This window comes from Channa argus, chromosome 9 (genome assembly GCF_033026475.1).
Source record: "Channa argus isolate prfri chromosome 9, Channa argus male v1.0, whole genome shotgun sequence".
Taxonomy (NCBI): domain Eukaryota; kingdom Metazoa; phylum Chordata; class Actinopteri; order Anabantiformes; family Channidae; genus Channa; species Channa argus.
Genome location: NC_090205.1, coordinates 15,372,278 through 15,384,037, shown reverse-complemented (window position 1 = coordinate 15,384,037; position 11,760 = coordinate 15,372,278). Strand labels below are relative to the sequence as shown.

Here is an 11,760-nt window from a genome sequence, read left to right as displayed (position 1 = left end):
ATACCTGTAATGTGTCACACAAAATAAAAAATGTATGTGATTTAATGGGCTTTTGCAGGATCTGTGCCACATCATAATAACTAGGGACCTTGTCCTTTAGCTCATCAGTGTTATCATAACCTTCCCCGGTAAGTTAGGTGCACACTTTACTCTGTTGGTGTTCCAGCTTTGGGTACAAACACACACACACACACACACACACACACACACATATACGCGCGCGCGCGCGCGCGCGCGCGTGTGTGTGTGTGGAATAGAAGCAAGTATTTACACAGGCCCACAAAAACACACCTATATATGTGTGTGTCTGTTTTTGTGGGCCTGTGTAAATACTTTTAAAAGTTGTGAAAAACAGACACACACATATATATGTGTGTGTCTGTTTTTGTGGGCCTGTGTAAATACTTGCTTCTATTCCAGAGATATTAGATGTTATATATCCTGTAAATGGCTTAGCACATTAACAGAGAGTTGTACCTGACAGGTCAAACTCGGGGAATAGAAATACCTCCCGCTCCTTGCTGAGTGCCCTGCGACGTTGACTGGCGAACTAGTCTCGAAATACATTGACGTCCTTGCCGCGCCATCTTTAGAAAACAGGGAGCTCAACACTGAATGAAACTTAATTTTCATCGCTTAGTAGGAGTGATCGTTGCATGGAGTGATATCTTTGTCTGTCCAGGTCATATGATTTATCATGATATTTGTGTTAGGAACATATCTATGTAGTGAATATATCAGAATTGAATGGTTCTTGTTATACCGTAGGATCACTTTAACCTACATGTCTGTGGCTACGTGAACATGCTAATGCTAACACCAAGGCCTGATACGATGGGGGGGATCGTGTGAAGCAAAAGCATAACGATATAACATTAACCCAATATAAGCATTGCTTGTTGCTTATAAACAATTAAACCTAGCTCCTCACATTAACGATAAATTAACAAAAACTTAAAATGTATCTCTAGTTAAAGCTAGCTAAGGTTAGCCTGCGAGTGAAAACATTAGCTAGCCTGGCTAATAGATACATTTGCATATTGTAGCTGTCGCCGCAGCGTTCACTGTCACTAACCCATATGTTATTTTTTATGATGTTGTGTTATTTGTTTGATAGCTCGCAAATGTTGAACAGTGATTTCCAACCAACCTTATTATTTATTTTTTACTTAACGTAACGTATTTAGAACCACGTTAACATTTGCTCAAGTGGCCCAGCTGGTCAGATTCCGTAGGCGTGCAAGAGCGATAGTTTGTTTCGAAAATTTGTTCAATTTCCACTTCCACGTTAAAACAGCTTGGATGTCACTGAATTTTGTCTCGTGTGTATCGCCTTCAGGTATTTTCGGGTAATCGGTGGAGGTGATCATGGGAATCAAGGTTCATCGACCCCGGTGCTTTCTTGACATTGGAATTAATAATGTACTCGGTAAGATATAACTCAACAGTTTGTTTTTTAGATAGCAATAGTTTAGTAGTATCTTGCTATTCCTAGTGATCTTGATGTGTCACAGTAAACAAAAGTAAATATTTTTGACACTGGTGTCTCCTCACAGTCGGCAGAGTTGTGGTGGAACTGTTTTCAGACATCTGTCCCAAGACCTGTGAGAACTTCAGATGCCTTTGTACAGGTGGATAATGCATTTCCTCTTCAAAAGAGTTTTTTTCTGGGGCGGCACAGCTTAATTCTGCAATGTTGTCTTCTCTTGTTTTGTTTAGGTGAGAGGGGCATTGGTAAAGGAACACAGAAACCCCTGCACTACAAAGGATGTCAATTCCATCGAATTGTTAAAGATTTTATGATTCAAGGGGGAGACTTCAGTGAAGGTGAGTTAAAAAAGGTTGGAAGTTGTGAATTTTAGTACACATGTGACTTATTCAAAAAATACAGCAAATCAATATACACAGTTGCATTTCTCTGTGTTTGTATTATCATAAGGTTTTCAGTTTTTATCTGTTACATATGCAGATTGTGTCAGCATTTAATATTAAAAAGATCTGTATGTCAAGCAGCACAAGTTTTATTATGCCAACGTCTTTCTACTGTGCCAGCTCTTTTCCCTTATGTTTTATTTGTTCTGTAACATCATAGGTAATGGAAGAGGAGGTGAATCTATCTATGGAGGATTTTTTGAAGGTAAGGAAGTCACTATCAGAGCTGTCATTTGTTTTTCAAAATAGGTTTCAAGTTGGCAGTACAATCTTATCCTCTTCCCCCAGATGAAAGCTTTGCTGTTAAGCACAACAAGGAGTACCTACTGTCAATGGCAAACAGAGGCAAAGATACTAATGGATCACAGTTTTTTATGTAAGCACTATATCCAATACTCTGGATTATTGATTTGATAAATTATTAATCATGAGCCTTATAAATACTTAGTATTGTTTTTGTCTTGCATGGCATGTCCACTGTGACACTTTAGAACAACAAAACCATCACCACATCTGGATGGGTAAGTAATGTGTGATTGCATGTTTTGTAAAGTACAGAACACTGTATCTCACATAACTAAAGACTAAATAACTTTATTTTCCTCAGTGTCCATGTGGTTTTTGGCCATGTGATCTCTGGCCAAGAGGTTGTTCAAACTATGGAGAGCCAGAAAACCGATCATAATAGCAAACCATATGATGAGGTGAAAATTTTGAACTGTGGAGAGCTAGTCCCAAAATCTAAAGGTTTGTTTGCGCTAAACATTTTCAGTATTATTTTAAGTTTCTGCTTTTGTCCTGCTATTTTGAGAAGACAATTTTTCACGTTTTTATAAAACAGTCCTTTAACACCTCTCTACATTTTTGCAGCAAAGAAAGATGAAAAAAAGAGAGCAAGAGCCTCCTCTAGTTCTAGTGGTAGCTCAAGCAACAGTGAAAGCTCATCAGATTCTTCTTCTGATTCTGAAGAGCCAGAGAAAGAATCCAAGAAGCGTAAAAAGAAGGAAAAAAAGTTAAAAAAGAAACAGAGGAAGAAGGACAAGAAAAGGCACCCAGTTACTTTATACATTTTTCACCTTCTTTAGTTTAAACTGTATCCACTATTTTTATTCTAAACCTTAGTACTTTCACAGGTCAGAGGCTGAAAGTGCTGAAGAGAAGGAACAAGAAGAGGTGGTTACATCTACTGTACGCCCTGAAGAAATACCACCCATTCCAGAGAATCGATTCCTCATGAGAAGAAGTCCCCAGGCAGTACAGAAGTCAAAAGAGGAGACTGAAAAGGATCCAAAAAATAAAGAAGAAAGGAAGAGAGAGACGTTAGTCTGTTTTTCACACATTAATTATCTAACTTGTTGCATTCCATTGCTAATCAGTGTTTCTCTTTTTCTCTAGCACTGGCATAACATATAATTCCCAGTCAGCATATCACAGAAGACTGGTGATGACACGATCTGGGAGGAAGATAAAAGGCAGAGGACCGAGGGTAGGTGCACTGAAACAAAGAGAAGCTGAATGTTTGTCCACTTTGTCACAATTTATCTTGTGACTGAGTGTTAATTTCTATCTAACAGAAGTGGGTGGTTTATCATTTTTCTCATCTAGAGATACCGGACTCCTTCACGTTCTCGATCAAGGTCTAGAGATCGTTTTCGGCGCAGTGAAACTCCTCCACATTGGCGTCAGGAGATGCAGCGTCAAAGGATGAGGGCAGTCACTGGAGAGCGCTGGATTAAGGGTGACAGGTAAGATGCCGTCACTTTGATTCTTTGAGAATGTACAGGATGTTAGCACAGTGTTTTTAGTCGGCCTAGTTTGAACAGATGTAGAAAGAAACGAGTGGAGGAAAATAATTTGACAGTTCTACAAAAGTACATATGCAGTACTAAATTTTCAAAATAGAGAAACATGATCTTTACTAGTCATTTACAGCACTTGGCTGTATTGTATAAAGAAGTAAAAAATGTACAAAACAGAATATGGAAGCTGACTGTCTAGCTGCTATTCATTTCTGAATTGTACAAGTAAATTGTGGTGGTATCCATCTATAAACTGAAGCTTAGCAGCATGACAACAACCCTAAACACACAAGTCATTCTAAATAAGAAGAGTTAAATTGAAAAAAAAAACTATTGAACACAATGTTGCCTGGTGTAACTTGTCATGTTCTGTTAGTAACATTTATTTAGCGCTGTTTTTTACAGAGGTGAAATAAATGATGCCAAGGATGAGGCTGCTAAAGCTCCAAGAAGAGAGAGACAGACCTCCAACATGAAGCATGAAAGCACAGCTGAGGCTAAAAAAGACAATAAAACTCGGTCTCATAGATCTAAGAGCAAAGAAGATGACACCGTAGAGAAGGATGAGAAGTATAGCAAACACAAGACAAAGAAAAGAGATAAATCTCATAGCCGCAGTAAAAGCAGAGAGAAGAGTAGAAGGTCAAAAAGCAGAGAGAGGCGCCAAAAGCGCAAAAGTGATGACAGGAGAGGTCGCTCAAAGAGCAGAGACCAAAACATTAACAAGAAAGAGAGAGAGTCCGAATCTGATCACAGCAAAGATAGAAATAAAGGCCATGAACCTGACAAAAAGCATAAAGAGGACACAAAAGGAAGAAATGGTGAGAGAACAAGGACAACGTCAAAAAGCAAGGAGAGAACAACTACAAAAGACGGGCACAGATCAAGTAGCAGACACAGGGATAGAGGGGAAGCTGAAGCATCGAAAGACAAAGAAGAAAAACGAGGAAAAGACAGACAAAGGAGCAGGGAACGTAGCAGGAGTCAGGAGAGACGCCGCAACAGTGAAAGGGATAATAAGAGACGAGGAACATCCCGGGATAAGGAACGTCGAACAAAAAGTCCAGACAGAAATAAGACTAGAGACTCTCACAGAAACAGGCGTTCCAGAAGTAGGAGTAACAGGAGAGACCACAGCAAGGATCGATCATCTCAAAGAAGAGACAAAGATCGAGCAGCTGCCAACCAAAGAAGACGTAGCAACAGTTCTGAAAGTGACAGAGAAAAGAAAAGGAAGAGCCAGAAGAGCCCAGATTCCAAAAGAAGAGCAAAGAGTACCTCCAAATCCAAACTCAGAAGCCCAGCCAGAGCGAGACCAGATAGTACGAAAGGCAAAGACAGGAGTGACAGCAAGAGAGAGAAATCAAGCTCAAATTCCAGCTCTGACAGTGACTGAGCCTGTGATGACATCCTAATGGAATAGAGTAGGATTTTTTTTTTATTTTTTTTTTTTTAAGTTTGTTCCTGTCCCCAAAACTCACTACAGCAACAATAGTACACAGCAAAGCTTGTCATCTGGATTGGTCATTCCTTATTCAGTGCAAGAGCCATTTCACAGGTCGGCCAGAGCTAACACAGTTTCACGCAAGTCATTTCAAAAACCATTGAAGACTACGATACATCGATAAGAAATAACAACAGCTGGAATTCGTACTTGAAATTAGAAAAATTGTTCCAACCTTCAGTTACAGTCTTTGTAGTAAGGTGAGTTTTGGCTGAGCTGGACTGCATTTTGCCACTGCATGATGACTGTGCTTAACCTTGTTCCTGGGCTGCTCCAACTGCATAGTCCATTTTCAGGGAATAACTTGTGACTGGAAAGGAGTTACCTACACTGTGTGCTGCATTAGCAGTGAGTATTAAAATATCTGGTGTTTTTTGTTGTTTTTTTTTTGTTTTTTTTGGATTAGTACATAATCCCTGAAAGGCAGTTTGAAGGCTTTTTGTAATTGTATTTTGGTTTAACAATAGCTCACATTTCAGACTGTAAAAACATTTTACTGCAAAAATGATCATTTTAAACGTCATTTCCCCTTAAAGATATTTTCTACTTAAAATTCTTTTAAAGTTATTTAATGCAGTTGTTTTGGAGTGGGAAAGGACTGCTTTAAAGTTTGGCAAAACTGTGATGTTTAATTGTCAATTATTTTTACAACGGTAATGAGTCTGGAAGAGTATTCATATTTTTTTTGCATGCTTATCCCTGTCATTGGTAAATGAAATATGTACATGTGAATTTATTTTGTACATCCACAACTTTTACTGTAATCCTACTTGTTAACTAGTTTTGACATACCTCTGGTCTGTTTCTGTTGAAAGAAGAAATCACTCTCATTGTTATGCAGAAAGTCCAACATAAAACCAATTTTATATGAATTGTGCTTTGTGCAAGGTGTTTTTTTTTAACATCTCAACTACATTGTCTAATGAATTAAAATGCTATTCTTTCCATTTTCTTTTGGTAAATGGCTACTTATATACCGCTTTACAAATTTGATTCCCATTCTCTCTCACACACACACACACACACACACACAATGGGACTGGCTGCCATTTAAAGTGCTCACCTGACCCACCAGGAGCAACTTGGGGTTCTGTGTCTTCCCCAAGGACACTAAGACATGTAGCCAGGACCGGGAATTGAACCACTACTCCGTGTACAACCTTACTACCTGAGCTGTTACAGCTGTCCTGGTTTTTATTTTTTTAATTGTTTATGTAAATGTTACAATTACAACACACAGTACAATCCATTTTTTGCAGACAAACACTATCAGCATGCAAAAGTATTGATTACATCATTACATAAAATTTACTCTGTACTCTTTAACATTTTGTCATTAAGCATCAGGTTCAATCAACTGTAGGTGTACTTATTTGTTTGGTTCAATGTTCTGATTCTGTATATGCCCAGAAACCTCTTCTCTGCTTGGGGAAGCTAATGTACAGGAAACATTGATTTATTTGCAGTTTAATACATTACTAAGGAGTTTGACTGCAATGTTCAGATAAAGTTTTCTAGACCATACGGTATGTACCACAAGCAATTTGAAGAATATCACTGCAAGTTTTTAGCTGTATGTGAAATCACTTCAGTTGACTATAGTGTGTGTGTGTGTGTATAAACAGCCTACATAGTTTCCTCAAAAAATGTTGTAGACCAAAATAATGCAACATACTAATTTATTACAGTATATACTACATACTAATGATAGTATACTAATTTAGAAGTAAGTCAATTTTGAAAAGTGCAAGTTAAAGTACACAAGTTTATTTTTTTTAATCGGATTGGATCAGATTTCTTACCGACATACTGTTTCTGGAGATGTTTTTGTTACCATCGAACGTTTGGAGGATTTGTTGTTTTTTTTCCCATTTCCTTGGTCAAACATCAACGGCTTTCGGCTTGTCCCACCAGGGGTCCCCACAGCGGAAAGGGTCCGCAGGTTGATTTGGCATGTTTTTACGCTGGATGCCCTTCCTGCCACAACTCTCCCACTTTTACCCTGGCTCTGGACTGGCACCAAGGTGGCCCTGGGTGGCGGGTTGGAGCCATTTCCTTGGTAAATTGCATTATTGGAAAGTAGTGTTTGTTAACAACAGTGCACTCATAAATTGACTGTTTGTCTGAGTATAAATTTTCACTCAGACATTTCACCTAAACTTTTCAGTATGTAGTATGGATGTGGTACACACTGCAAGGAGGATCCCTAGCATGGCCACAATTTTTAAAGCATTATTTAAAAATATAGGTGCTACATTCAGTTATGATGCAAAATGATGACCATTTCTTACAGCATTTCTTATAGATCACTACTTACTGTTCATTATAAAACAAGCTACTGAGTGTTGAATTAATATTTTAGGAACACTACCATTATCAGGGTGTTTGTGTGTGGTACCTTTAGGAAAATGTTAGAGGAACCACAATAGCTAGCTTACATTCACCATGTAAATCCCAGCCTCCTCTTTGCTTCTTGAATATCTACAGCTTCATTAAGGTTTTTAATGTCCTGGGTTGCACCAGAGACATATAAGGGCATCTGAGCACCACTGTTGTCCTGAACAAGGTACCTAGGCCTGGCTCCACTAAAAACAGGAGCAAGCCCTCCACCAATCCCTTCCCTTGCAGCTTTGCACAGTGGAACGACATTTCTCTGAGCCTCTGCTGCCGCACTGATTAAGTGCTGTGAGTACTCTTGAAACTTGTCTTCCTCTTCAGCAAAGAGTTCTGCATTCTTTGCTTCAAACTCATATTCGTCTTTTCTGAGCTGCTGGTTCTTGGCAATTTTTGTAGCCTGTATGTGAAAGACAGAACAAGGGCCATCAATTTTATTGAGCCAGAATTATTGGCTCTTGTAATTATGTGGTGGATAATTTTAACATTACCATGAGTGTGACATTGAACTCTTGTAATTTTCGGTTATTATCTCTGATCCCCTGAGCCTTCAGTTGCTGTTTCTCAGAAAATATTCTGTCAGCTTCTTTCTTGGCCTGAAAGGCATCTCTGGAGCTCTGTTGAGCTATTTTATCTATCTGCTCCTTTTCTTTCCTCTGAGGAAACAAGAAATATTATTTCATTAGCTGCAGTTGAACAACCAAAAACAACAAACTACATATCACTGTAGCTATAAATAAAGTTAAATATTTTTGGAGCCGCAGTTTAGACATGTATTAAATGTTTATGCTATTTTCACTTTCTGTAAATGTATATTCAGATCCAGTATTTGAACTACATTTACCAGTAACTCCCTATGTGCAGCAATTGAGTTTAACATTGCAGTCCTCTTCTCCTCCTCTTCCCTTTGCTGTTGTGCCTGTTTTGCATCCCGTTCAGCAACAGCCTTAGCAATTCTTTGATCCTCACTGACAGTCTGCTCATGCTGTTCGACTTTCAGTTTGTTCATAATACTTTCCCTGTGCTTCTGGGCCTCTCTGGAAAAAAAAAAAAACAACTCATATATTTTTTCATAACCAGTGACCCTGTGATATTTGAGATATCATTGACTCCTAAGGTACTTAACTGATTTGTTATACTTACCTAAACAACTCAGTCTCTTTCTCTTTTCTTAACTTCATCATTTTTTGTTTTGCTAACAAAAAGCCTTTCCTTTGCTCCTCTTCAGCCTTATTTTTTTGTGCTTCCGCTGCTCTGATGAGGTCTCTTTTGTTGAGATGTTCCTATAAAGAGAGAATATCCTAGTAAATAAATGTGGAATAAAATAAGAAAGGAAATATATGGTTGTCTGTCTTATTAAATCTCTACCATATGCGCCTGCATTAGGTTTCTTTTCATTTCTGCTTGTCGTTCCGTCTCCATTCTTTGCTCCCACTGATAGAGCCCCTGAAGGCATTGGATTTCCTCTGCATCCTTCTTGGTCTCGTTCTTTTCTCGCTCCCTTGCCAGCTCATTTTCCATGATTCTGAAGAAATCGAATCATAATGTAAAGCCAAGTTTCAGCTTGTAATTTGAAATCTGTCAGAAGCAGAAACAGCGGGGCTGCACTGTTATACTTCATAACTCCTGTTTCGAAATTAAGATGTTAAATCAGTATTCACATGCGATTTTAACACACCAAAGAGAAAATTAGAGAGTAACCCATGTCTGTTAAATTGAGAGCGCTATTGTACTTTAGGGAAGACTTGAACAATGTCAGACTTACTGTTTTTTTAGTTCTTCTGCTACAGCCTGCCTCTCAAGCTTCTTCTGCAGTGCTTTCTCTTGCTCCTGTGTCAGAGCTTCATCCTCTCTGGTTTTTACCATAATCATGAAATCTTTGTCCACATCTTTAGAAGCACTCTTCATTCTTCGCTTCAGTTCAATCTGAGCTTCTCTCTCAGTCAGAACCTCGGTCAGCAGGAGTGCACACTGTGGAGGTAGTTACAATCAATCATTAACCCAAAGCATCAATGTAAAGCCTCATAAGATCAAGTGACACAATAATGTACAAGTAATACTACATCTTACACATACATGTAATCCTTTGACTCTATCAGTTTGGTAATATATCTGATTCTTAGCTTTTTCAATGGCCTCTTTACGCTTTTCTTCCTGGTATTTGGCCTCTTCTATATCAGTCAATTTTCTTTCCTCCTCCTCAATCTGCTCCCGGATCTTCTTTGCCTCTAGCTTCTTTTGCCTTTGACCCTTTGATAAATATCAAGAAATAAAATAACTTTAAATTTTGTTTTTAGTTCAGTTTATAGACAGTAAAAGCACCAGTCTATCTATTCATCAGGAAATAATATGGCAAGTACAATCTGACAAACTCTCCATATACACAACTTACAGCAATGGTATTAGACCACAGCTTCACCATCTCCTTTGACTGAAGATGCAGGGCTTCTCTCTGTTTTGCTGCCTCTCTTAAACTCTCTTTGTCTTTGTTAACCCTATTCAGTTCATCTTGAATTTTCAGCCATTGAGCCTTGGTTAAGACAGTGACTTGCCGGAGGTCAGGTGGCTGGATCATCCTGCTGGAATCCTCAGCTGAAGATAAAATTTTAATTAGAAGGAAATTACCCCAGAAAGACCGTTTATAACTTGAATACTACACTCAGAACCAAAGGGAAACTATGCATCGTCAGTTTATTTAATTTTAGTAGCTGAGAACTTTTCACGTTAATGAGAACATATGATGTCACTAAAAACTGATGAACATTTACAAGATTTTCTGTACATTCAAAAGGCAGCAGTTGCTGTGAGATTAGCAGCGGCTGATATGTGTTAATATTAGCAAAGCCAAAGCTACCATTAGGTATATTGATATAATTACCCAAACATGTATATCAATGCTACTGAATTGAAGTACTGTGTAATTGCCAAATAATGTATCATTTGTAAAACGTTTTTTTCATAGTACATTTGCAAAACCAAATTGAAAAGCATTGGAATTTTCCAGGTTATTTCTCAGCTTTTAAGATTGAATGAATAAAAATGTTTTACTTTTGAAAGTAGCCACGATTTCCTGTAGGTATCCATTCATATTTAAGTACATAGGCTAAATATGTGACTTTGTTTCAAATGTGTCAGTGACGCTTGTTTAGATTGTAGCTACCGACTAATGGAACAGGATTTAAACACTAATACTGAAAAAAACATTTAGCCTTTTAGCCAGAATCGCTATTTCCCAAAACTCTTTAGTTCTCACCACTTTTACTGGATCCTCTCCGTCGACCGTACTGAACCACAGATGTCATTTTTATGTGATAAACTGACTAACTACTGATATACAAAATATAAAACAAAATCAGTATTGCGAAATAAAGCACCTAAAAATGAAAAGTAATTGAAGCTGACGTTGGCGACGGTACAATCCGCCGTCTGCGTTTGTTGCGTTGTATCCAGGCAACCAAAAAGCAGCTGGTTGTTCTGACGGACGACAGGTGGCGCTGTGCGCCATCAAACTCTGTCATGGTCTGTCATTCGCCTCCATTTCATATAAAAACACATTTTCCCCATATGTACACAGTCCTAAATAAAGTGTGGGCACATTTACACTTTTTTCAAATAAGAAAATATTTTCTGCATCTTAAAATCAGAAAATTAGTCTTCAGCAAATGACTAAGGGACTTGGTTAAAGGAAGAAAAAGAAGAAACAACGTTGATAAAAAGTTGAAGCTGAGAAGTAAGAATGCGTGTGATGTCACCCACTCTAGCTGGGCCAACATTCTGTATTACACAGTAATGAAGTGGAAAATTCACCAAAAATTAAATTAGAGTTGACACTGTAATAAGTAAGGCACAGCCTAATGAATTCGGTGATGAACAGTCGCTGTTGCATTTGGGGGCAAAAATTAAACTTGGCTGACTCACTGGCAAATGGTAAAGACATGAATTTAAATACTACTTCTCCACCATCAGGATCTCGACACACAGCTGTAAATAGCCTCCGCTCCTTCAAACAAAAGAGAAACTGACCTCAGATAATGTTTTTTTTTCTTTGTATTCATTTTTATCTCTACAGGTTCCTGCATCTGTGGTTGTTTTACATGTCTGTGTATTCAGTAATAAGTGCCTCCGTGTTCT

General features: G+C 38.2%; 2 protein-coding genes across 3 annotated transcripts; one reads left to right on the top strand and one right to left on the bottom strand.

Annotated features, from left to right (window-relative positions):
- Positions 1-526: 526 nt before the first annotated feature.
- On the top strand, positions 527-6,107 carry ppig (peptidylprolyl isomerase G (cyclophilin G)). 2 transcript variants are annotated; one of them, XM_067516971.1, is made up of 13 exons: positions 527-682; positions 1,340-1,429; positions 1,557-1,631; positions 1,720-1,827; positions 2,093-2,137; positions 2,221-2,308; positions 2,424-2,453; positions 2,540-2,679; positions 2,803-2,980; positions 3,066-3,251; positions 3,328-3,418; positions 3,538-3,677; positions 4,137-6,107. In XM_067516971.1, exons 2-13 carry the CDS (start codon positions 1,369-1,371, stop codon positions 5,125-5,127), a joined length of 2,133 nt encoding a protein of 710 aa, XP_067373072.1. In that variant the 5' UTR covers positions 527-682; positions 1,340-1,368; the 3' UTR covers positions 5,128-6,107. The 2 variants fall into 2 exon arrangements, with proteins under 2 accessions (XP_067373072.1, XP_067373071.1); XM_067516970.1 differs by having other exon boundaries at positions 4,122-6,107.
- Positions 6,108-6,229: 122 nt separating this feature from the next.
- Positions 6,230-11,335, bottom strand: cfap210 (cilia and flagella associated protein 210). The gene is made up of 9 exons (XM_067516972.1): positions 10,883-11,335; positions 10,022-10,221; positions 9,706-9,879; positions 9,395-9,600; positions 8,998-9,154; positions 8,773-8,912; positions 8,474-8,666; positions 8,121-8,285; positions 6,230-8,029 (listed from the first exon to the last, which is right to left on the bottom strand). The coding sequence occupies exons 1-9, from the start codon at positions 10,929-10,931 to the stop codon at positions 7,676-7,678; spliced, it is 1,638 nt and encodes a 545-aa protein (XP_067373073.1). The 5' UTR covers positions 10,932-11,335; the 3' UTR covers positions 6,230-7,675.
- Between the last annotated feature and the right edge of the window lie 425 nt (positions 11,336-11,760).